Source organism: Neltuma alba, unplaced genomic scaffold (genome assembly GCF_004799145.2).
Source record: "Neltuma alba isolate B1F8T4 unplaced genomic scaffold, ASM479914v2 tig00010912_pilon, whole genome shotgun sequence".
Taxonomy (NCBI): Eukaryota; Viridiplantae; Streptophyta; class Magnoliopsida; order Fabales; family Fabaceae; genus Neltuma; species Neltuma alba.
The window spans coordinates 101,027-126,292 of record NW_021635690.1 but is presented as its reverse complement, the minus strand read 5'-3'; the positions used below and the strand labels follow the sequence as shown (position 1 = coordinate 126,292).

Here is a 25,266-nt window from a genome sequence, read left to right as displayed (position 1 = left end):
AAAAAAAGAATATTTAGAAAAAGATAAGATGCAAACTTGCTCTAAAAATTTTCACTAAAACACTAGACGCTTGAAAGAGTGCAAATTTATCACCAAAGTTTTAAATTGTAGCGATTTTGCCTCTTACATTTAAAAATATTAATAATCAATATTATTATTTTAATAATCATTGTTAGTTTTTTTAACAGTAGAGACCAAAATTACTATGATTTAAACTTTCAGAACAAACTTATACTTGAAAAAACTTTCAAGTATCCAATACCTCTGAGTAAAAACTTCTCTGACAAATTGCCACCTTAACCCTATTAAAAATAAGGATATGGGAGAGGCTTGCCTTTAGAGTAGGAAATAGGTCATTTAAATAAGGTAACATGAAAGAATAAGTTGATATTAGATAGTATTATTTTAACCTCAAATATTTTTTTCAATCAAAAAGTCTGCAATTCATCATTCTATTTATACCCGTTTTTACTTGCTTGTTGAGGATGAACAAATTTAAAAAATTGGTTTCATATATCTTTATTATAATAAACGCGCGCGCGTAAAACAAGTAATGTAAACATCCCTTTAACTCTTTTTCTTTCCTCCTCTTGAACTACAAAGACTAACTTAACAACCCAGTGAACTGCATCAAAGCTACAGACTCCCCATAGATAACCTAAAGTATAAACTATAAACCATTGCAAAAAGAAATCAAACATTCAAAACCTAAACAAGGTTAGTCACCTAAACCATTAGACATCAGTATTACCCGAGGAGAAAACTTATCAATCGTAGCAATGGATTTATCCTTTTGTTTTTTAAGACATACAAGTAAGCTAAGCTCCAGTCAGCAATCGCCATCCATCTGGGAGACTTTGTTCAACCAGATAACAGAAAGTATTTTATTTGTACCCCTTGTTCATGTTCATGATTTACTTGAGTCCAAATCCCTTGGCTTCACAACAATGGCTACATAGAAAGAAGAGAGAAACAAGGGAGTCAGAATCCTCTGACTTCACCAAAATGATTGTATCTGATACTTTTGGAGAGAGATAAAAAGAAAAGAGAAAAAAAGGTGCATATAATAGCAGCAACCTTTGTAAAAAATTTGTTAACTCCACTGACAATGAAGTTCTGAAAACTCATGCTCATTCCCTCTCAATGAAGAAACATCTGCTTATGCTTAATTGAATTCCCACAGAAATACTTTTGAATGAAAGAATTTGTTCTGGCTATCTACTTAATATTGTGTGTTGGGACACTCAGGAAAAACTTGGTATTCTTGAAGTCATCAAGGGGGGGTTGTATCCATCCTTGGTTCTTGTCTTTGAGGGCAAGCCAAACTCTTCCATGAAAGATGATGTTTCCAGCTGCATTAGATATAAACTACTTAACAGAGCACATAAAATTGTTAATAAATTGAAAGTGAGTATATATTAATGTCTTGCAAGAAACAAATGTAATATTCAAAAACTATGGTGAATGACAGATCTTGTGGTGTTAGCTCAAATTACACCACATATCCACATTCGTGTGTTAACTATAACCTACAGGAAAGAAACTATAACCTAAAAAAAAGACCTGATTAACAGTACAGTGAGCCAGTATTACATTTGATTAAGCCTCATCAATACCAAGAATTGAAATTAAGTTGCTATCCCATAGAATTAGTTTAATCGACAAGATCTTTTGAGTTTTAAAATGGTCCTACAAATATTGGAGTTGACTGCTGGTAAGATGATCAGCCTGACTTCAGCAAGGGGTAGCATTTGAAAAGAGAAAAGACTAAGTGATCATGAAACTTAAAATTCAAGGACGGCAAATATCAAAACGACTAAACTAACCGTAATGGTTCTCCTCTTCCTTCCTTTTTTGGATGTATCATCTCCCTGTAGTTTCAGCCACCCTGAACAATAATGATCAATTCGTTCCAGCAGCCAAAAGTCAGTAGGGAAAAAGATGTCAGCATCACCCTGCCACAAAAAGAAAAAAGGAAATATTTATAATATCTCAAGAATTACCCGACTTTTTATGATATATATTGAAGCCATATTTTTCAGGATTTGATTAAACAGGAAAAAGTAACTCATGCCAACAAAATATCATTATACAAGCTACAGATGGCTTGAAGTTCAAGCTGTTTTAGATGCGAAGCCAGCACTTCCAAGTATTGGGTAGTGATTAACTTAATGCAATTTTGATATAGCTGCTGGGATTAAGAAAACATATAAGAGAAGATTAAGGAAGCAACCAAGGGAAGAAGAAGAAATATGCACTGGTCAAAAAAATCATCCGCAAGCTCCAGACAACGAGGAGCAACTCTAATTTGCAGCTAACTACTCGTCTTTCGAGTCTGAAACCTTGTGTGTTGGGGGGTAGGACTGGTTTTGGGGAAGTATATTGCATTGTAACTTGCGAAAAATGCCCTTAGGACTTATTTTTGAAAGAGTTAGTGACAGAGAGACCTGGCCTTTCGAATGCCATGAGAGAGCTGCTTTGTTAGTTGTGTTTGTCTGTTTTTCAGTGTAATCTTTTGTTTACTGGTTGCTGTTGTGATCTCTTTTGGTTTAGAGGGAAATAGGGCTTTGGGTTGAATCATTGGAGCTTCTTGTATCTTTGATTCAGTTCTTTTCCCTTAGGCTGCTGCAACTGTTTCATTGTTGGTTTCTGGTTTATCCCAATAGGGCACATGTGGTGAGGACAGTAATGGAAGAATAAGTGCGATAGCTAGGCTGGAAGTACAGGAGTTAAAGGAGACAGTTAGAGGACTGACCAGGGATGTACATGCTCTAAAAGATGCAGTGGGTAGAATTCATGAGGCTGTTAGGCAATTGGTGAGACAGAGACCGGGGGGTGGAATCACATAAGCATGAACATGGTAGACCCCACGGTGAAGATATTGGTGAGAGCCATGACAGCTAACAAGGAGATTGGAAGATGCAAGAAGCTGGAGGTACTTGTATTTAATGGCGAAGATCCCATCGGATGGTTTCTCAGAGCAGAGATATTGTCGAATAAACACCATCCTTGAAGAAGCTAGAAGCGGCCATGGTGTGCCTTGAGGGAAAGGCTCTCAATTGGTACTAGTGGGTTGAATCGCATACTGCCATCATGGCTGGGAGGAATTCAAAAATGAAGTCTTGCGAAGATTCCATCATTCTCAGCTTGGGGATGCGTATGACATGCTCTATGCAGCCAAACAAAGTCGATCAGTCCTAGAGTAAGATCAGAGTAGAACTTGGGCTTACTCCGATGACTACCGTGAGTGAAGTGATGGAGATGGCCATTCGAGTAGAAGAATGGAACTTGAGCATCGATGCTACAAGAGAAAACAGGGCACTTGGGGCTCAATGTTACCCTAATGGGCCAAGGACTGAACCGGCCCAAACCCGATGCACTCAGTTATCCCAGCTACTAGAAACGCAGACGACAACATCATTTACTTCCACCAACTCAGACGCTTGAAGATACACAAGTTGAAGGGCACAGACTCGAGAGGTAGCAACAACATGCCAACTAACTAATTGGTGAGGAAGGGGGTGACCAACTAGTAATTACCTGACTTCGAGATTGCTCACTAGTGAGAGCTTGGACTCTGCTTCATGTGTGAAAAGAAACATGGACCTAATCACATGTAAAAACAAAAATCTTCAAGTGATGATTCTGGAAATGGGGGTTGAGAAGGGTGTCAAAGGGCCTGAAGAATCTAAGAAACTAGATGAGTTGAATGAGGTCCAAGAAGGGGAAGCTATGAAAATGGAATCATCGCTTAATTCCATCACTAGGTTTGGAGTAACCACAAGATGAAGGTGAGGGTCCCTGGTCGAAGAGGAAGTCATAATTTCAACAGATAATGGAGCGACCCATAACTTCATCTCAGATGAATTAGTGAGCAAAGCCGGAATCTTAGTGGATGAAATTGCTAAGTATACCACAATGTTGTTAGAAGGTGCAAGGGCTTGAAATCAACCATACCTTCTATCTGTTTCCATTGAGTGGAGTTGATATGATACTAGGGGTGGAGTGGTTGAATTCCCTGGGAGATGTAAATGTAAACTGGAGTCCGTTGACCAGGAAATAGGTGAACCATGGAAGTGCATTTGCTTGTAGGGAGACTCTTCTCTAACAAAGAGCCAAGCTACTCTCAAATCTTTGATTGGGTCAATGAAGGGAAGGAATACTTAATAGAGTATATTGGGCGGGTTGGTGAAGAAAATGCATCAGTAGAGTTAACTCTGAAGGTTCAGGAATTAATGAGCAAATTTCCCACAGTTTGCTAAGCTTAAGGAAGGTTACCTCCCCCACGGTCCAAGGATCATGCTATTATGATTAAATCTAGAGAACAGCCACCCAAACATCAGGCCATATAGATACCCCCATTTCCCAAAAAACGAGATAGAAAGCATGGGGAAAGATATGCTGAAAGCTGAAATTATTCAGCCTAGTAACAGCCCCTATTCTAGCCTGGTATTGTTGGTTAAGAAAAAATATGGGAGTTGGCAATTTTGTGTTGATTACAAGGCTTTGAATAAAATTACAGTGCCTAACAAATTCCCCATTCCTGTCATTGATGAGTTGCTAGAAAAGTTGAAAGGGGAAAATGTTTTTTCAAAGCTGGATCTCAAATCCGGATACCACCAAATCAGAATTAAGACTAGGGATGAGCATATGAATTCAACGTGATGCCTTTGGCTTGACCAACGCTCCTTCTACCTTCTAATCCTGGATGAATGAGATATTCAAGGAGTATTTGCGTAAGTTTGTTCTGGTGTTTTTTGATGATATTACTGTATACGACTGAAATATACTTTTAGTCTTTTAACTTTATATAAGGTTTCACTTTGGTTTCTCAATTTTGAAAAGTAAACTTTTAGTCCTTCAACCCTAAAACTGTTAACAAAAAATAATGATAGAGTTCTTGAATGCTGTAAAACATTACTAAATGCTAACCTATTGAGTTTAATATTCAAAGCAATAATGATTGTTACAAAAAATTATCATTTAAATTAATAATTTTGAGATTAAAGGACTAAAAGTATAGTTTTTAAAGTTAAGGGACCAACTGAAACCTTACGTAAAGTTAAAGGACCAAATATATACTTTAGTCTATTGTATATAGTATAGATTTTTCTTCCCATTTGAAACACTTATACTAACATGCTTCAGAGAGAACCAGCTCGTTATAAACGTGAAAAAAATGCAGTTTTGTCCAGCCTAAAATTAAGTATTTGAGCCATATTATATCAAAAGGAGTTCAGGCAGATCAAACAAAAATTGAGAGTATGTTGAAATGGCCCAATATGAAGTCCTTAATAGGATTCCTAGGGCTAACTGGTTACTACCGACGTTTTGTTAAAAACTATGGCAAAATTACTAGCCCTCTTACTGATCTACCCAAAAAAGATGCATTCAAGTAGACTCCTGAAGCTGAAAAAGCCTTTGAAGAGCTCCAAAAAGCCATGACACCTCTCCCGGTGTTAGCTATCCCCGATTTTTCTATTCCACTCGAACCAGAAACCAATGCTTTGGAGATTGGTGTAGGAGTGGTAATGATGCAAAAGGGACAACCTGTGGTGTATTACAGTCAAAAGCTGTCTAACCGAGCCCAACAATGTTCTCTCTATGAAAGGGAGCTGATGGCAATAGTCATGGTAGTCGAGAAATAGCGTCATTAATTATGGGGGCATAAGTTTGTGATCTGTATGGACCAGAAAGCTCTGAAATATTTGCTGGAACAGAGAATTATTGATGAAAACCAGCAGAAATGGATCTCTAAATTGATGGGGTTTAAATTCAAAATAGTTTACAAATGGGCAAGAAAAACTGAGCTGCTAATGCGTTATCAAGGCAAGATGAGTCTGTTGAGTTGATGGGGTTTTCTTTGTGGCAAATGATGATATTGAGGACTGGGAAAAAGAGGTGCAATCTGATCCAAAATTAGCTTTAATATTGTAGCAGCTAACGACTAAACTTAGGAGAAGTTGAAGGCTACAACTTAGAAAAAGGCTGTCTACATTATTAAGGGAGACTAGTATTGCCAAAAAATCTACTAGAATTGCTTTGTTGCTCAAAGAATATCATGATTCGCTGGTGGGAGGCCATTCCAGTTATCTTCGAACTTATAAAAGGCTGTCCAATATCATGTATTGGGAGGGGATGAAGAAAGATATCCAGCTGTACGTGGCTCAATGTGATGTGTCAAAAACATAATAATAATAATAAATATCAAGCTTTATCTCCTGCTGGCCTTTTGCAGCCTTTGCCCATTCCTCAAGGAATTTGGGAAGATATTAGCACGGATTTTATCACTGGGCTTCCTAAATCTAAGAGGTATGATGTCATTCTAGTGGTGGTGGATTGGTTGACTAAATATGCTCATTTTCTTCTATTATCTCATCCTTTTACAGCAAGGATGTTGCTGAAAAATTTGTGAATGAAATTGTCGAGTTGCAAGGTTTTCCAAGAACAATTGTCTCTGATAGAAATAAAGTGTTTGTGAGCCAATTCTAGAAGGAATTATTTAAACAAGCTGGAACCCAATTGTGTCTTAGCTCCGCTTATCACCTGAAGTCCAATGGGCGAACAAAAGTGCTAAATAGAGGGCTGGAGACTTATTTATGCTGTTTTACCGGCCAAAAAACCAAATCAATGGTCACAATGGTTACTGTGGGCTGAATATTGGTACAACACCACCTATCATAGCACTGCAAATGTGACCCCATTTAAGGCTGTCTATGGAAGAGATCCTCTGACTTTCCTTCATTGTAAGCTGTTAATGAGCAAATTCAGAATCAAAATCAAGTCCTTGCTATTCTAAAGGAAAATCTGAACAAGGCACAAAGTAAGATGAAGGAACAAGCTGATAAACATAGAAGAAATATTCAATTTGAAGTGGATGAACTGGTTTTTGTAAAAATCAGACCGTACAGGCTGCGAATATTGGCAAGGAGACTTGATGAAAAGCTGAGTCCTCGTTTTTATGGCCCTTTTAAGGTTATAAAAAGGGAAGGAGCAGTGGCATACAGGCTTGAGCTTCCTCCGACAGCCTGGATTCATCCAATCTTCCATGTTTTAAATCTGAAAAAGTCTGTTCCTCCGGCTGTTGTGAACCCCACATTCCCACCAATTCTATCCGAAGAGCTGGAATTACAGACGCAACCCCAAGAAATTTGTAAAGCTCGAAAGCTCATTAATGGCCAGCTGGAAGTTCTTGTGAACTGGAAAGACTTGCCTGACTTTGAAAATTGTGGGAGAATGCTGACAATATTGTTAGACAATTCCCTGATTTTCCCCTCGAGGACAAGGTGAAACTTGCAGGGGTGGGATAAGATATAGCCGCTGAGATTAAGAAAACATATAAGAGATGATTAAGGAAGCAATCAAGGGAAGAATTAGAAATATCCACTGGTCAAGAAAATTACCCTGAAGCTCCAGAAAATGAGGAGCAGCTCTAATTTGCAGCTAGCTACTAATCTTTTGAGTCTGAAACCTTATAGGGGGCATAGGACTGCTTTTGGGGAAGTATATTGCATTGTAACTTGGGAAAAATGCCCTTAGGACTTATTTTTGAAAGAGAGTTAGTGAGGGAGAGACCTGAATACCATGGGAGTGCCGCTGTGTTGGTTGTGTTTGTTTGTTTTTCAATTTACCCTTTTGTTTACTGGTTGCTGTTGTGGTCTCTTTTGGTTTACATGGAAATAGGGCCTTGGCTTGAATCATTGGAGCTTGTTGTATCTTTGATTCAGTTCTCAAATATTAATATCAAAGCCTCAGGATTTTTCCTCATTATTGCTGCTACTGTTTCATTTTGCTGGTTTGTTTTCTGGTTTATTGAATATTGCAGCAGGGTCACAACAAAAGTTCTTGTGCTGCTTATGCCAAATGCATTATTTAAACAGAAGTAAATATCGTTGTGTAAAGGCATCAAATTGCTATCACACAGTGGGACACAGAAAAGGATAACAAGGATAGTGGACGCGGAAAAAGAGTTGCTAGTATTAAATCGCACCTGTGCCTCTAAATAACTCCCATAGTCTGTGCTTCTTCCATCGCTCTGCAAATCAAGAGGTTACCTTGATTAACTAAGATTATCAGTAGTTCAATACTGGTTTAGGTTGGCATACTTTTGTTTTATCTGTAACAAGAAAACAGTATTTTGATTATAACAATTGCTGTGTTTTTTAAATAATAGACATAACAACAATATACCTTTGTTGAAACCAATGGGGCTCTTTCGCCAGGTATTGTCACATCTGGCAGATAACTGAAGTCTGAAGCAATTAAAGACATTTTTGGTAGCACCTCATGTAGCACTCCGAATAATTTCTACAAGTTTGAAGGTATGATGAGTACAAAATCAACTTGCATACAACACTTGAGCAATATGAACAAATTCTTACCAAACAACCAGTTGGAAGCCAACATCTACGGGGTTTTGGGTGGAGTTTAGACCAAATGTTTTTCAGCATCGCTCTTGCACTGCTTTGAGTTGCAGGGGTCTTACCCAAATCCATGATCTCAACACAACGTGTAATAAGTGAGTCTTTCAGTGGCTTGTACAACTCACTTAGAATGTCTCTGTTGGAGGAAAAATTTGGATGGTGACACATAATTCTTACTTGGGAAAATTACCCACAGGTCCCAACTAAGAAATTAAATACAGATAGGTCCCTGGAATTTCATTTAGTACTGATAAGTCCCAAGGGATTTAATATTTACAAGTCAAACTTGTAAGCACTAACTTATTAAATTTGACATGTAAATCATGCAATCCAACTTGTAAATATGAAAGTTTGATTTGCAAATATTAAATCTTTTCAAACCCATTTGTATTTAATTTTCTACCTGGGACCTATGAGCAATCTTCCCTTTTTAATTCTTAAGCAGGTTGAACACAGGTTAAACAATTTGAGCCATAGAAATGCATAACATTTCACTACATTCAAATAAAGTCGGATTCTAAAATATGAACGAGTCTTTATGTAGCTATATCCTAATAATGCTTTGAAAAACGTTTTATGCATATATAGCCACAACATAATTGGCGTTCCCATATTACTGAGTCTCACCTGTCATGTTGTCTCTCAACCCACACTTCCTTCCAGGAGGAAACCTGATTTTCAGAATAGATAAGATCATGCGGAAGATTATCAAGGACCTACAACAATTTAAAAAAATGATATACCCTGAAAGTGCATTAGTGACAATGATATGGAAACTACGAATCAGTAGGAAACACCACATCTCAACTTTTAAGGTGAACTACCATAAGCATTAAGTGCCAAGAACACTTTGGGACAATTTTTTGGCCTTTTGACTGATGGTGGGTGAGACCAAAAATCTAGATCCGGAACACAAGGGATTTTATTTGCTACTAAATCTAGGAACCAGAGGAAACAAAAGTAACGCAGAAATAAAACACACCTCAAGCATTATCACCCAGCACGGTTGATGCTCCACATCCCCTGTTATAATAGTAGCAATGGAAAACAAAAAAAATATTAGCTTCGTCTCATGCTTATCTTCGATAAGATGCATAGTAGTCTATAGATGTCCAAAAGAAGAGTCCTAAATTTTTTTAAAGAAAAAAAAAAAAAAAAGGAAAATTCAAATTACAAGAACTTTTTTTTTTTTGGCACAAAATTATTCCCTACTTGGCACATCATATAAGGAGGGACCAAATATTATATTTATTCAATTATAGCACGTAGTATTAACATTGATAAAAGCTTCATATGAAAAATTAATCCCCACATGGGGATTTATCCTCTTCTACATCAATAAATGTGATGCTGAATTACCCTGCTGAATATGAATGAAAATTACTCATTTTATATATATTTAAGACATAAGCATAATAAAAATCCCACCCCATCCAGTCCGGTCAGCAGCATCACGACATTCTACTCTGAACTTTGGTATGTGACTGCGCACTTGACCAACAGTTTCTCTTTGAACCTCAGCAAGTGAGGGACTAATCTCAACTGAACTGTAGTTGTAAACAATTATAAGTAGAAGAGAAACATGCACTTCAAAATTGAAAAAAGGAAAAAAGCAAGTACTTAAAACAAATTTGCAATAGTGGTTAATTTCTAGTTGAACTAAGATGACTACGGTAATAAATATGATATTCCAAAAGGTAATTGAGAGAGTGATACATGCCAACAAATTTATTATAAATAACACTATTATAACCAGACCATAGTGGTTCAAGGGCAAGTTAGTAGAACAGGGATTAACTCAGGATCAAACCGATCATATTAAAATAACATAATTTAATTGAAAATAACAATATACAGTAATATTAATAATCACTAATAACAAAATACAAGGAAATATAATAATAGTTTGACTGTAACAATGACAAATTACAATAACATCGAGAATTTTGATATTCACCACTTATCAATTACTAAAATTAATAATCATTAATGCCAAAATTATCATTAAAATTCATTCAAATCTATAGTGACTGAAATGTTAGGAGCTGAATGAGAAAATATAAGACCAATAGCAATATAATCATTCAAATCGGTTCATCACTAGTTTTCACCTGTTCACCTCAGTTTGACCAGTTCGATACTGATTCAATATCCAAACCAAACCAAACCAATACTTAGTTTGATCCACCCCTCCCCCCCAAATTTAATAGGGTCTTTAAAGAGAAAGTCCAAGTCATATTCATCTTATTAAGTGAATCGTCAAAATTTTACAAATATATATTTACATATATCTTAGTGCAATAACAACAAGTCAATTCCATGTAAGGCAAAGAATTCCTCTCTCAAGGCTATTTGTCTAACAATAGTGTCGTTAGAATTTAGAAGAAGCACTGATAGCTGAAGTTTTAGAAGAAGAGGGTAGGAGTTCGTGGAGGATAGTTCCCATGTGGATGATTGATGATATAAAAAGCTAGTTGCAAAGATTATATCTTTAATGTAATATGCTTGTTATAAGTTTTTCACTGCAGACAAAAGGCTAGCCACTGGCTACACATGTCTTTGTGAGCTAATTTAGTAACTTGAAGAAGCAAGTAGTCAATTGTTGCTAAGACAAGTGCTTAAGCTAAATGAAAGGCTTTGTTTCAATGAGTTTAAGGGTTGTGGTTTAAAAGGCTCTTAAGGGAACTAAAGGTCTCTATGGAAACTCTTCTGACAAATTTTTGTGATAACATGGCCACCCTGGTTATTGTAAAATATTTAATATATCATGATAGGATGAGGCATGTGGAATTAGCATTGATATGAGAGCAAGACCAAGTAATCTAGTTTCAAAAACTAGTTCTTTTTCATCCTTTCTATTATTTCTATTTTAAAATCAGCATGCTTAAGCCAGTTCAAAAACTCCACAAAATTGATTGTCTTGATAACTGGTCAAAACCAGAAACCTAGCTGAGTTATTGGTATGAATCGTTTAAATTTTTTTTTTTGTTGTGGTTTTATTTTTGGGGTAAACTATTTTCTTCTTATATTCTGACATTATATAAGTATTACACTTGTTCGCAATTATTAATAATTATGGACTTAATGAATATTATTACGATTTTTTTTTTTGCCTCCAACTATTGATTGTCAGCTTTTTATTTTCTGTGGTAATTATGTAAATGGGTCATTTATATAAATACATTAGTTATGTAAATATCCTGATGGGCTGTTATTTAGCAGAATATCTCAGCTGGGATAGAGAGATTATATTATGGGATATTGATTGTTAAATCCCAGATTTATCTCCCTAATTTATCGATTTATCTCTTCCTCCTGTACACTATTTAATCTCTGTTTTCCCAGTGAATAATATATCAGATTTTCACTCTAAACTACTCTACATGGTATCAGAGCCAACCGTCCTATTTTCAGTCTGATAAGTCGCGTCCCTGTGGTGACCCGCGATCATGTCGTCTTCTCTTGATGGGTCAAAAAATTCAAAGGTTGGAGCTCCATACGGGTTGAGCTCTGGCTTTGATGGCTCTCCCGTCTCCATCGTGTCGAAGAGGCTGACGGTTACCCATTACAGAGAATGGGCTCAAGCCATTCAACTCGCCGTCGATGGTCGTGGCAAGTTAGGTTATTTGATTGGTGAAGCAGCAATGCCTTCCGACTCCACCTCTTTAGCTATGACCCAGTGTAAAATCGACAACTCCCTGGTTTCGTCATGGCTCATTAACGCCATGTCCTCTCAACTCAAGCGAAGTTTCATGTATTTGCCCACAGCAAAGGCAATATGGGATGCAGTCTGTGACTCCTATTCTGATGGAAAGAATCATTCTTGCCTTTGATCTTCGGCATCGTCTTTGGCAGTGCAAGCAAGGCATGTGCAATGTCACCGAATACTGGCTTCAATTAGTTGCTTTGTGGCAAGAACTCGATCTCTTGACCGAAGAAATACAGACCTCCTCTATTGATGCTGCTCGGAATAAGCACAACAGTGAAATTGAGCACGTTTTCCTCTTTCTGGCTGGTTTGAATCCCGAGTTTGATGATGTTCGTGGCAGAATTCTTAGTCATACCACCCTACCTTCCACTCTGGAGGTCTATTCAACAATCTGACGTGAAGAGTTCAGACGACAAGTCATGTTATCTGATTCTAAGCAGACGTTCTCTGACTCATCTTCCTTTCTTAGGAGAACAAATGATTCTGCCTACTCTGGAAAAAGTCGACCCACCTGTGGCCATTGCAAAAAGGTTGGTCACACCTGTGATAAATGTTGAGACTTTCATAGGATGCTCGCGGACTAGAAGCCTCGCAAAGGTAAGCCCCGTGCGTATCAAGCTTCCCACAATGGTGCTGAACCTAGCCCTGCCTTTAGTGAAGGCCAACTAAATCAGATTATGAAAATGTTCAAAACCCTCTAGGAGAAACAAAAGCCAATTGCATCGGCCTCCTTGGTTCAGAAAGGTAACTCGCTTGTTGGCTTCCACACATCTCATCTTCCTTCAAAATGGATTGTTGATACTTGTGCCTCGAATCACATGACCTCGGAGGCCCAAATGTTTGTTTCACACCGTCCTTTAACAAGAAATAGGAAAATCACCACTGCTACTAGTTCACCTACTTCTATAGCTGGCATTGGCACTATAAACCTTTCAGAGTCTTTACATCTTGACTCTGTCCTACATGTTCCCCACTTGGCTTGTAATCTACTTTCAATTAGCAAATTGACCAAACACACAAACTGCTCTGCTCATTTCTTTTCCATTCATTGTGTTTTTCAGGATCTCTCCTCGGGGACGATGATTGGCACGACTGAAGAATATGATGGCCTCTACTACCTTGATGTTTCTACCGTGAGTGCATTGTGTTCCAGAATAAACAAGTCTGTCTCCACTTCTAATGACAGTGATTTTTCATTATGGCATAAAAGGATGGGTCATCCTAGTTTCTCCTATTTACAAAAACTGTTTCCCAATTTTTCTTTGAATAAAAATTCTTCATTTCATTGTGATGTTTGTGAATTAGCTACTTTTTCTCCATCTATTTACATGGCTACTCGTCCTTTCTCCATCATACACAATGACGTTTGGGGACCTTCTCAAATCCTTAATCGCTCTCGCTCAAAATATTTCGTCACATTCATTGAAGATCACACCCGTACGTGCTGGGTCTATCTTTTAAAAGAAAAATTTGATGTTTCCACTATCTTTGTTGAGTTCTTCAACTATGTTAAAACCCAGTTCAATACTGCCATTCAAGTCTTCCATACCGATAATGGAACCGAATACTTTAATCACACACTTGGCACATTCCTTACTAATAATGGCATTGTTCATAAAAGTAGCTGTTCTCATAGCCCACAACAAAAGGGATCGCTAAACGGAAAAACAAACACCTTCTTGAAGTTGCCCGTGCTCTCCTATACACTTGTCATGTTCCTACCTATTTTTGGGGCGACGCTATCCTTATTGCTACCCACCTAATAAATTGCCTTCCTAGTCGTGTCCTCTCATACACTTCATCGCTAGATGAACTCCGCAAAACCCATACGGTCACTCACCTTGAGTCTACCTTTCCTCTTCAGGTATTTGGTTGTTCTATCTATGTTCACATTCATCACTCACAATCAAAGTTTGATCCTTGTGCCCCCAAAATGTATTTTCCTTGGCTATTCCAATTTCCAGAAGGGCTATAAATGTTATGATCCTCTATCGAAACGCTTATTTGTGAGTCCTGATGTTACCTTTGTGGAAACCGAGTCCTATTACACCGAGTCTTCAATTCAAGAGGAGAGTAGGAGTGAATTTCAGCCTGCAAATTCCATGCCTAAACCTTTGCCTCCTTCTAACCCGTCCATAAATGTGCCATCCACAACAGTAGGAAGTGAGACTCAAAGGAAATGGGGCAGAATGTACTCACGAAAAAACAACAAGGAAAATGAACAGCATATACCTGAGCAAGTCCCAATTCCTGAACCAGTGAGAGATCCTGCTACTACAAAAGTCCATGACAAGGAAATCCCTCAGGTTGATCCAACTAATGACTCGACAGACCTATTGCCTTGAGAAAAGAGCCTTGTGCTTGCACTAAGCATCCTATTCAAAAGTATGTATCATATGATGCTCTTTCTCAAAATCATTATAACTTTGTCTCAAATCTTGATAGCATCAAAGTCCCAAACAGTGTATATGAGGCTCTTGAGAGTCCAGAATGGAAAAGGTTGTGTTAGAGGAGATGAGAGTATTAGAAAAGAATGGAACTTGGGAAGTTGTGAACTTACCAAAGGAAAAGAAACCTGTAGGTTGTGAGTGGGTCTTTACCCCAAAGTACAATGCAGATGGTACACTGAACAAACTCAAGGCTAGATTAGTTGCCAAAGGTTTTGCTCAGACACATGGGATTGATTATAATGAAACTTTTGCTTCTGTCGCTAAACTCAACACTATTAGAGTTCTGCTTTCAATTGCAGTGAATCTAGACTGGCTACTTGAGCAACTCGATATCAAAAATGCCTTTCTCAATGGTGATTTGAGGGAAGAGGTATACATGGAACTCCTACCCGGATTTGATGAAGGTAGAAGTCATAAGGTATGCAAACTTAAAAAGTCTATCTATGGGCTAAAACAATCCCTAAGGGCCTAGTTTGACATGTTCTCTACTGTCCCTAAGGCCGAGGGATACAAGCAAAGCTCATCTGATCATACCATGTTTGTCCTGAAAAAGGAAGGGTTGATAACCATTCTAATTGTGTATGTAGATGACATTGTTGTTACTGGAAATGATGTTAGTGAAATTAACCGTACAAAGGAAGCCTTAAACAGGGAATTCGAAGTCAAGACCTTGGGTAAATTAAAGTACTTCCTAGGGATGGAAGTAGCAAGATCAAAGGAGGGAATATGTGTCTCTCAACGGAAGTACATCCTTGATTTGCTCAAGGAAACTGGGATACTAGGCTGCAGACCAAGCAAAGTTCCTATTAGTACCATAAAGAAGAAGACCAAGAAAAATGAAAGAGTTGCAAAAACTGAACAAGAAGCCACAAAAAGGAAGAGGCAAGAGAAAGATGAATTACCTACAGATAAAGGACAATATCAAAGACTAGTAGGGAAGCTCATATACCTTTCACACACTCGTCCAGATATTGCTTTTGCAGTAAGTGTAGCTAGTCAGCATATGCACACTCCAAAGAAAAAACATATGGATGCAGCTTATAAGATACTTAGGTACCTAAAAGGTACACCTGGCCAGGAACTCTACTTCAAAAAGAACGACCTTAGAACTGTTGAAATCTATACATATGCTGATTGGGCAGGTTCCCAAGAGGATAGCATATCAACATCAGGATACCGCACCTTTGTTTGGGGAAATTTGGTCACTTGGCAAAGTTAGAAGCAAAAAGTGGTAGCAAAAAGCAGTGCTGAATCAGAACTGAGGGCCTTAACCCAAGGTATCATGGAAGGGTTATGGCTGAAACGTGTAGCAAATGAAGCACACATAAAAATAAATTCTCCCTTACGACTCTTCTGTGATAACAAAGCAGCACTGAACATGGCATTAAACCCAGTACAACACAGCAGGACCAAATATGTTGAGGTTGATCGCCATTTTATTAGAGAAAGGGTGGAGGAAAGGAATAATCTGTCTCTCCTATGTGCCCACAAAGCTGCAATGAGCTGATATACTTACGAAAGGTTTACTAGAAGATGTGTTTGAAAGACTCATAAGCAAGTTGGACATGATAAATATCTATGATCCAACTTGGGGGGGAGTGTGGTAATTATGTAAATAGGTCATTTATATAAATACATTAGTTATGTAAATATACCGATGGGCTGTTATTTAGGAGAATATCTCGGCTAGGATAGAGAGATTACATTATAAGATATTGATTGTTAAATCCCAGATTTATCTCCTTGATTTATCGGTTTATCTCTTCCCTCCTATACACTATTTAATCTTTGTTTTCCCAGTGAATAATATATCGGACTTTCACTCTAAACTACTCTACATTTTCAATTCAATTTGTGATTACGGATGGAAATTAACATGTTTGAATTTTGAATATTAAGTTATGAATTTTATTATTTGTAGTTTCTTTCCTACATAATATTTTAAATTTTTAATACATAAAATTTAAAAATGAATTAATTCAATCAAACCAGTTTATCCATGATTAAACTAGTGAATCTAGAACCACTGGCCACTGCCTTGATTAGTTCCATGATTGATCTGGCTTTAAAAATTTTAAAAAAAAAAGGAAGTTAGATTGACATTTTATGAAGAGAAACTTTATTTTCAGTTTCTAGAGAGGAATTATCCCAATCAATTCGAAGCTGCTAATCCATTAGGAGCAGTTGTGACAAGAGAGAAGTTAGAAGGCTTTAGTGGCAAGCTAACAATGGTCATCATTCAATCACTAGCTTGAGGAGTGACGGTCACCATGGGACCATGCAAATGACTGTATTAGCATACTTGGATGCTAAATATGTCATGGAATATTTCTCATTTTTATTTCCCTTTATTTTTTGTTATTAGCAAAATCAAGGCAACTTATGCATCACCTACAACGCTATTTTCCATGAGAACTAGGAGTCCTAAAAGCCTCTAGTAGTCCATAAACATATAATATTGGATATCATTGGCACAAGAACCAAAAACTGACTCAAAAAGTGAATTTTGATCTTGTAATAAAAAGCACATATATGGAGGCACATACGTGTAAGTCATACTGTTATACACTTTCGCAGGAGCATTCAACATCATGTAATCCAGTATACCCTTGGCACAAGTTCCTGAACCTCCACCAATTTCATATATCTGAGTGCAAATTACAAGTAACATCAAATGAGTGATGTAATAAATACCCATGTTGGTAAAGAGCATAATGTGTGAAAGAATGATAAATGATAAAGAAAAAAGTAAACAAATTTTGGATCCAATATGAGAATAAAACAGAAGATAAAGAGAATATAACTGAAACTCTATATAACCATATAAATGGAATGCAGATTTGTGAGATTGCAAAATAGCAATATAATGCATGGCCCTCATTTTTTAGCCATTGAAATCAGAATTCATATGCCCTCAAGACCTACTAATAGGAGCTCTGCATGCATAATAAGAAATTCATGGAATTTGTGAAACTTAGACAATTAATCTTAGGTTAAGTTATGGTTAAGCTAGACGTTAAGCTATATTTCTGAATACTGGATTTTAACTTCTTCTCTGCTTCTCCTCAGGAGCACTCTTAAACACTTAAGTAGCATTTGATTCCAATTGGTAGTGTTAGTTAATGGGCCTTCGGCCTAAAAACCCTCAAAAAGGGTACAAATGTTGCTCCCCACTCTTAAAAAATATTTTATCACCATGGATGTGAAATTCATAGAGGCACAAGGGTCTTACCCCAATTCTCCCATTTAGGGGGGGGTATTCAGGAGAATGGGAGTTCCTAGAGACTCGTCTACCTGAAACTACTGAACCAATATGAACCACAGCCCCTGCAACCCCTGAAACAGTCCCAAACCAAGCTGTTCCCACCTCTGTGAAGCCAAACAGACCTGTTTTGACAGACCAGGCCCTGAATTGACCCCTCAAATGCACGAAACAGTGCCTGCAACAATCATTCCCACACCAGAAACCACTATCAATATGCCTTACTCGGAAATACCGCCTAGTAACACAATACAGGAACCAGAAGAAACCGAAACAGAGGAAGAAGTAGGTGAATCTGAAGAAGAATAAAATCCAGAATCAATTCCAAATAGTGGTGATCACTCTAGCTCAAGGCCAAGCCAACCGTCAACCCAAACTTCAGATTCTGATGATCTTGGCTGGCCAATTGCTCTTAGAAAAAGGGTAAGACAGAGCACTCGCCACCCTATAAGTAATTTTGTCTCCTATGACCGCTTATCTCCATGTATGAGGAGTTTTGTGATTAAGATTGAAGAAGAACAGATTCCTCCAACTTTTGTGGAAGCTATTAAAGATCCCAGATGGAAAGCAGCCATTGATGATGAATTAAGGGCCTTGACCAAGAATAAAACCTGGAAAATTACAAAACTTCCAAAAGGAAAGAAAGCAGTAGGATGCAAATGGGTTTTCACAATCAAATATAACCCAGATGGGGCAGTGAATAAATTCACAGCCAGACTAGTAGCAATAGGGTTCTCTCAGACAAAGGGAATTGATTACCAAGAAACTTTTGCACCGGTTGCAAAATTGAATACTATAAGAATGTTATTGTCCCTAGCCGCAAATCAAGACTGGCCACTTCATCAACTTGATGTGAAAAATGCTTTTTTAAATGGTGATCTTCAAGAAGGCTAATGAACATTCCTAAGGGACTTGCGGAGTTTAACAGACTTGGAGTTGCTTGCAGACTATATAAATCACTCTATGGTTTGAAATAGTCGCCAAGACCCTGGTTTGAGAGGTTTGCTAAGGTTGTCAAAGACTTAGGATACATACAGTGCCACGTAGATGATACACTCTTCGTAAGACACTCGGGTTCAAAAGTATCCATCCTATTTGTCTATGTTGATGACATAGTAGTCACAAGAAATGACGTAGAAGGGATTGAACAATTCAAGAGATCATCGGCAACTGCGTTTGAAATAAAAGATCTAGGATGCTTGAGATACTTCCTAGGTATGGAGGTTGCAAGGTTAAAAAAAGGGTATCTCAGTCTCTCAAAGAAAGTATACACTTGACTTACTTAAGGAGACAGGCATGCTAGGAGCTAAGCCTTCACCTATACCCATGGATTCTTCAGTTGATCTAGAACACCAAAAGGATGGGATTCTAGGAGATGCAAAAAGATATAAGTGACTAGTTGGAAAACTTATCTACCTCTCTCACACGAGGCCTGACACAAGTTATGCAATAGGTATAGTCAGTCAATTCTCAACTGGACCACAGGAGCACCACATGGAGGCAATCTATACAATCCTAAGATACTTGAAGATCACTACGGTAGAGGACTCTTCTTTCAAAAAGGGGAATCCAGAGACATGACTATTTACACTGATGCTGGCCATGCTAGAACTAAAGTAGATAGAAGATCAACTGGAGGATATTTCACCTTTATATGGGGTAACCTTGTGACTTGGAGGAATAAAAAGCAGACTATCGTATCCAGAAGCAGTGCAGAGGCAGAGTTAAGAGCACTTGCAGATGGAGTGTGTGAAGGCCTATGGATAACTAGAGTTCATAAAGAACTTGGTGTTAGAGAGATTCCTTCAATTAAAACGTGATGTGATAGTATGTCAGCACTCTAGAATCCATACATCATGAAAGAACGAAGCATCTAGATATTGATAGGCATTTTATCAAAGAAAACATAGTATCAAAGGAAATTGACCTCTCGCACATAAATTCTAATCACCAAGTGGCAGATGTCCTCACCAAGCCACTAGACAGGCCCAAGTTTGAATTATTTAGAAGCAAGCTTGGCATGTTAGAGTTCTACTGGCAGCTTGAGGGAGAGTGTTAGTTAATGGGCCTTGGGCCTAAAAACCCTAATCTAACATTCTCTCTAGTTAACCTACGTTACTAAGGCTGCCGTTAAGTTTAGTATTAAATCTGTTAGATATTATTCTGATTTTCTATTTGAATCTGATTGTATCCTAGAATCTCGGCCTATCCCTAGAAAGCAGTGATCTCCTCTCTTCACTGCACCTATGTATCTATTTATACCGCTGCTCATTCCGAATAAAATGCATATACTTGGATCACAAACTCATACAGTTAGCAATATTATTTAAGAATAAAAAAAATAACATAAAATAAACAAAGCAAGCTTCACACTAAGTTTGATAGGAATTGGAATGGGGTTATGCATACACATCTACAAGCTAATGTTTCTGCAAAGTAGAATTTTCATCTACAAAGAGAACATTTCATTAAACAAAAATTATAAGGCCCAAATTTTTTATCTTCCATCACTGATCAAAGTAAGGACCAAAGTTGCTAAAATACTAAAAGAAACCACCACCACCACCAACACCAATAAACTTTGTCCCACTAGGTAGAGTTGGCTACATGGATCACACTAGCCAATGTGCTCCATCAATAACCCACTCTTTAGATGGAACCATTCACTAAAGCAATCAGAAGAAACCACCAGAAAGTAAAATTCGTATGGACTAGATATACTTTTGCTGTTTTGCAAGATCAAGTCAATGAATTAAAAATATATACACGGATTACTGTGGATGTTAGCTCTAAAAATATCTTCCCACATTTCTTCAATTTTGTTCCTTTCACTCTTTTCATGAATACTAAAAATTTAAAAACACAAACCAAAGATATCAGCTTATTCACAGCTTATTGACAAATGCATTTTCAAAAACAGAGTCTTTAAACTTAAAAGTAACAAGCACATAAAACATTAATCAATTTAAGCACCTTAGGCATACTATTGTCAAGAACAGCATCTTAGGCGTGTTGATAGCAAAGCAACTATGGCTTACTTTTAGAGGAACTGAGAAGTTTGCAGTGCGCATGATGGCTTCAGCAATTGCATGAGCATACCACGGCTATAAACATTAAAAAAGAAAAATTACACAAACAGAAAAGAGCCAAGGGAATATATTAACATAAGATCAAGAGAATTAGAGAACAACGGATATTTAAGACTCCATTACCATGCCTAGTGAAATACCATAGCATAACTTAAAAAATTAAGATAAAAGATGAATCAATTTGATGTGGAAAAAATAATAAAAGCATAGCCTATAAATATTGAAGTTAAATTTGTTAAGAAAAGTATTTGTGCAAGGTAAAATACACAATATGACACATCAACAGATTATTGATGCAAGTTCTGGTCAAATTAAATAGTTAGTGCTGGAATCTGTATATATCTTTTAGGATATGGAACTCTAACTTGTTGAGCGAATAGACTTTTGTCACACTAGGCTGTATAAAGTTACTGCAGGTCTGCAACAAGTTCTCTCAAGAAACTAAGTTTCCCGTAAAAGTGAAAACAGAATAAATTCTCATCACAATAATTGGTTTTGACATAATCACACTTTCAAGCCTATCAATCAGAGAACTATTTCAATCAAAAAATTTTATCTGAAATAGGGAAAATTAATTATTTAATCCTTATAGTTTCACTGAGTTTGTAGTCCTTATAATTTAATTTGTCATGACTCAGTCCTTAAAGTTTTCTTTGTTATCTCCATCCATCCTTACTTGAAAACATCTTCAATCCCTTGTAACTCGTCCTATATCACATTGATGGTAATTAACAATGTTAAAAATTTGCTTATTTAGCATCTTTATCGGCGCCACATTTGATTAAATAAAATAACAATGAAATTTTTCCAAAGGTTCATAAATGAGATTAGACCTCTGAAATCATAGGGCGAGAGCCATGGATTGAGAACTCTAAGGTCCCGTTTGGTATGAAGTATTGAAATGAGAGGTAAGAATTGTAATTGGGATTAAGAAAATCCATTAAAAGAATGTTTGGTGTGAGGAATTGCTTGTTACTTGGGATTGTGCAAACCCATGCAGATGGGATGGAGGAATATCATAGGGGGAGGTGGTATTATCAATCCCAAGTAACAAGCAATCCCTCATACTAAACACTCTTTTAATGGGTTCTATCAATCTTAGTCCCAATCCTTTCCTCTCATTTTCAATACTTCATACCAAAAAGGGCCTAAGAATCCAAAGAAGTGGGAAATCATACTTAGAGGAAGTACAAGGGCATCGCATTTTAGGGCCTTCGCTATTTTAGGGCCAAGGGAGAGGCATTGGGGAAAACTTTTTGGTTGCAAAAGAGAATAATAAATATTATACCCATGCTCAATATAGGGCCCACCTAAAGCAAAAGTTGATTCCATACATCTTGGTTGATTCTTGTAGGTGCTTATGATGTTTTTATTTAATTGATTAAGTAAGCATCTCCATAAAGCTTTGCGGTCCCCAAGTCGTGTGCTTGTCAATTATGGGTGCTCGACTGCTCGTATTCGGTGAATGTGAATAACATATTACTTGGTCGACCATGCATTTAGCTTGTATGAGAATATAACTATGCTTTACTTTGACTATATATGAAGTTATATTCTAATTGTTTTTTTTCTTTTAGTGTGTGTGATATATAAGGTGTGAAGTACACAGATGTTATAAAGACTGGGTCTGGGTCACAAGAGTCAAAGTATAGGGATCAGGTTGCAAACTCAATGAAACTATGAGGATTAAGTAATTACTTTTCCCAATTATATCTACAGGTATGCAACTCTTTATACTAGAGAGAGTATACCTTAAAAATCTCAACCGGCGTAAACCATGATATATCATTCTGCTTGTAAATATCATCCAAGTATCATATAGCCTGTTCGGCCTGTAATATGCCATCAGTCTACTTAGCCTGTTCGGGAAAACATTGTCTACTTGTAAGGTTGTGATCAACAATAAATAGTATTCAGATATTTTAGAACAAAAATATGATTAGAATTGCTCACACAGCATTTGAACCTGGAGTAGTTTGCATGCTTAAATAAATGACACAATAGTTTTAGATTAACTTTCAAAAAGTCACTTGAGGTTTGCACGGAGTATAAGGGCAGGGCGAGATATAGGTAGTGTCAGTTTAAAAAACAAATAAATAAATGTTGTTTTACATCAAATTAAGTAATTACTTTTCCCAATTTTATATCTACAGGTATGCAACTCTTTATACTAGAGAGAGTATACCTTAAAAATCTCAACCGGCGTAAACCATGATATATCATTCTGCTTGTAAATATCATCCAAGTATCTCTATATAGCCTGTTCGGCCTGGAATATGCCATCAGTCTACGGTATTAGGGAAACATGCTGCAAGGTTGTGATCAACAATAAATAGTATTCAGATATTTTAGAACAAAAATATGATTATAATTGCTCACACAGCATTTGAACCTGGAGTAGTTTGCATGCTTAAATAAATGACACAATAGTTTTAGATATCCGGAGCAAATTGCTGAGAGATTAACTTTCAAAAAGTCACTTGAGGTTTGCACGGAGTATAAGGGCAGGGCGAGATATAGGTAGTGTCCATTTAAACTTTAAACTCTCCTGGTATAACCCCCAAAAAACCCAAAAATAAAAATCTGTAAACAAACCTCCAATATCTGCAAAACAAATAAATAAATGTTGTTTTACATCAATTGTTTATGTTAAAGCTTACCAGGCTTCAGGTTTGAAGTTTGAACTCACTGAAATAGAGAGTTCGTTCTCCTTTTCTTCCCAAACAATATTCTATATTATTTACCAACTACTATCTGTCAATGACTATGCTTAATCACATCTTGGAACAAAATACAACAAAAAATTTTGATCAAATTAAGTTCCTCTTATGCTAAAAATACTTAGACCATATTCACATAGCAGGATTATCTTTGGCATGCAGCAACTACACCTAATTAATCAAATCACAGTATTCTACTATTCTCTTCAACCGGACACCTCTATTTCATTTATCTACTAGTCATTCTGGTTAAAATTACATTGCTAATTTAGCTTCCAGCTTCAACCGCTCTTATTCTCATATGATTCCAGTTCCAATGCTTAAGTAAACACATTGCACATTAACTACTAATGTAGCTCCACCATTCTTTTTACAAGTGGCAAGCTACTGTAAAAGACATGACAAAAAGTGCAAATGAATATCCGCAGCACCTTCAAGCTGAATTAAATTTAATGCTCTTCTCAAGAACTCCGACAGAACGTGATCTACTAGAGAAATAGCCATGAATGGATGGATGGTACAAGGAGGAATGAATGAAATCTCGAACCTACACAATAGAATAAACAAAGTTTAAGCATTGTTTTAAATCATACAATCAAACGAAACATATAGTGAAAAAGGTTTGCAAAGAGAATTGATTACTCACGAGAATAGGCTTATCGCCCACAATGTGCGTGGAGTAGAAAAAGCTTGAAGCGGACGAGCCCCGACTTGAGTTGGAATCACTAAAGTAAAACAAAGAGGGGGTGAACTTAAAAAAGCCAACAATCATGGAGAAAGAGAAAGAGAGTACCTTTGGATGAGAGAAAAACTAGTGGAATCTTTTGGGCAGCATGAAGGCGAATGAACAATTTCAGTGAGAGAGGCTAGAGATGGCTGTGCACCTAGGCTCCATGAACCCTGCCACTGCAGATTTCAGTGACCAATTTTTACGTCCCACGCTGGGTAGCTGCTCTTCGAGGTCCCGTCCCGTTTCAAGCGGTCTATTTATGGAATGGGAAAATGAAAGAAAAACTTGCATTAAGGTACCACCCATTAAAATAAATACAAAAAATTAAAAAATCCTTTAAAATCAGTAAATTATATGAAATTTTAAGAGACTCTTTACAAAAGATTCTATTTATTTATTTACCAAATTATCCTCATCTTCGTTATACTATTCTCCCTTATCCTTTACCACTCTTTCCATTATCATCACCCAACCCTCAAATCTACTCTCATTGAAATCACAATCTTTTCAAACTCGTCAGTATCGTACACTCATTCACAACCAAGCTCCTATCAAAATCTCAAATTGTAGGTTTGATCTTTTTTTTTTAATTCCTAGTCCTTTTTCCTTTTGTTACTCATTAAAGTTTGAATCTCTTAATCAGATTTGTGCCCAGTGAGGAATAGATTCATGCAAATCTTTCATCTCATGCGCCCCTTGATTTTATCTCTCCTCTACTTTATACCTTGTGCTTGTTCTCTTGCTCCTTCATCTTCCCTATCATACCCAAATCTGATTATACCCATTGCTACCTGTTTCTAGGAATTTTGTGGATAGGTTACTTTGTTTTGGGTAGAAAGAATGAATATGACAAAGGTTGTTGTGGTCAGAAGCTTTTTATGCG

General features: G+C 37.0%; 1 protein-coding gene across 4 annotated transcripts; it reads right to left on the bottom strand.

Annotated features, from left to right (window-relative positions):
- Nucleotides 1–494: 494 nt before the first annotated feature.
- Nucleotides 495–24,612, bottom strand: LOC114759869 (uncharacterized). 4 transcript variants are annotated; one of them, XR_003741977.1, is made up of 15 exons: nt 24,447–24,612; nt 24,300–24,378; nt 24,085–24,200; nt 23,119–23,202; nt 20,883–20,948; nt 17,129–17,229; nt 9,852–9,970; nt 9,406–9,446; nt 9,051–9,139; nt 8,382–8,559; nt 8,191–8,307; nt 7,991–8,035; nt 1,827–1,955; nt 1,078–1,352; nt 495–951 (listed from the first exon to the last, which is right to left on the bottom strand). XR_003741977.1 is itself a non-coding variant. In XM_028949101.1 (14 exons), the coding sequence occupies exons 5-14, from the start codon at nt 20,913–20,915 to the stop codon at nt 1,245–1,247; spliced, it is 960 nt and encodes a 319-aa protein (XP_028804934.1). In that variant the 5' UTR covers nt 20,916–20,948; nt 23,119–23,202; nt 24,085–24,200; nt 24,300–24,378; nt 24,447–24,612; the 3' UTR covers nt 495–1,244. The 4 variants fall into 4 exon arrangements, 1 of the variants encoding a protein (XP_028804934.1); XR_003741979.1 differs by having other exon boundaries at nt 9,051–9,094; XM_028949101.1 differs by having other exon boundaries at nt 495–1,352.
- Nucleotides 24,613–25,266: the final 654 nt, after the last annotated feature.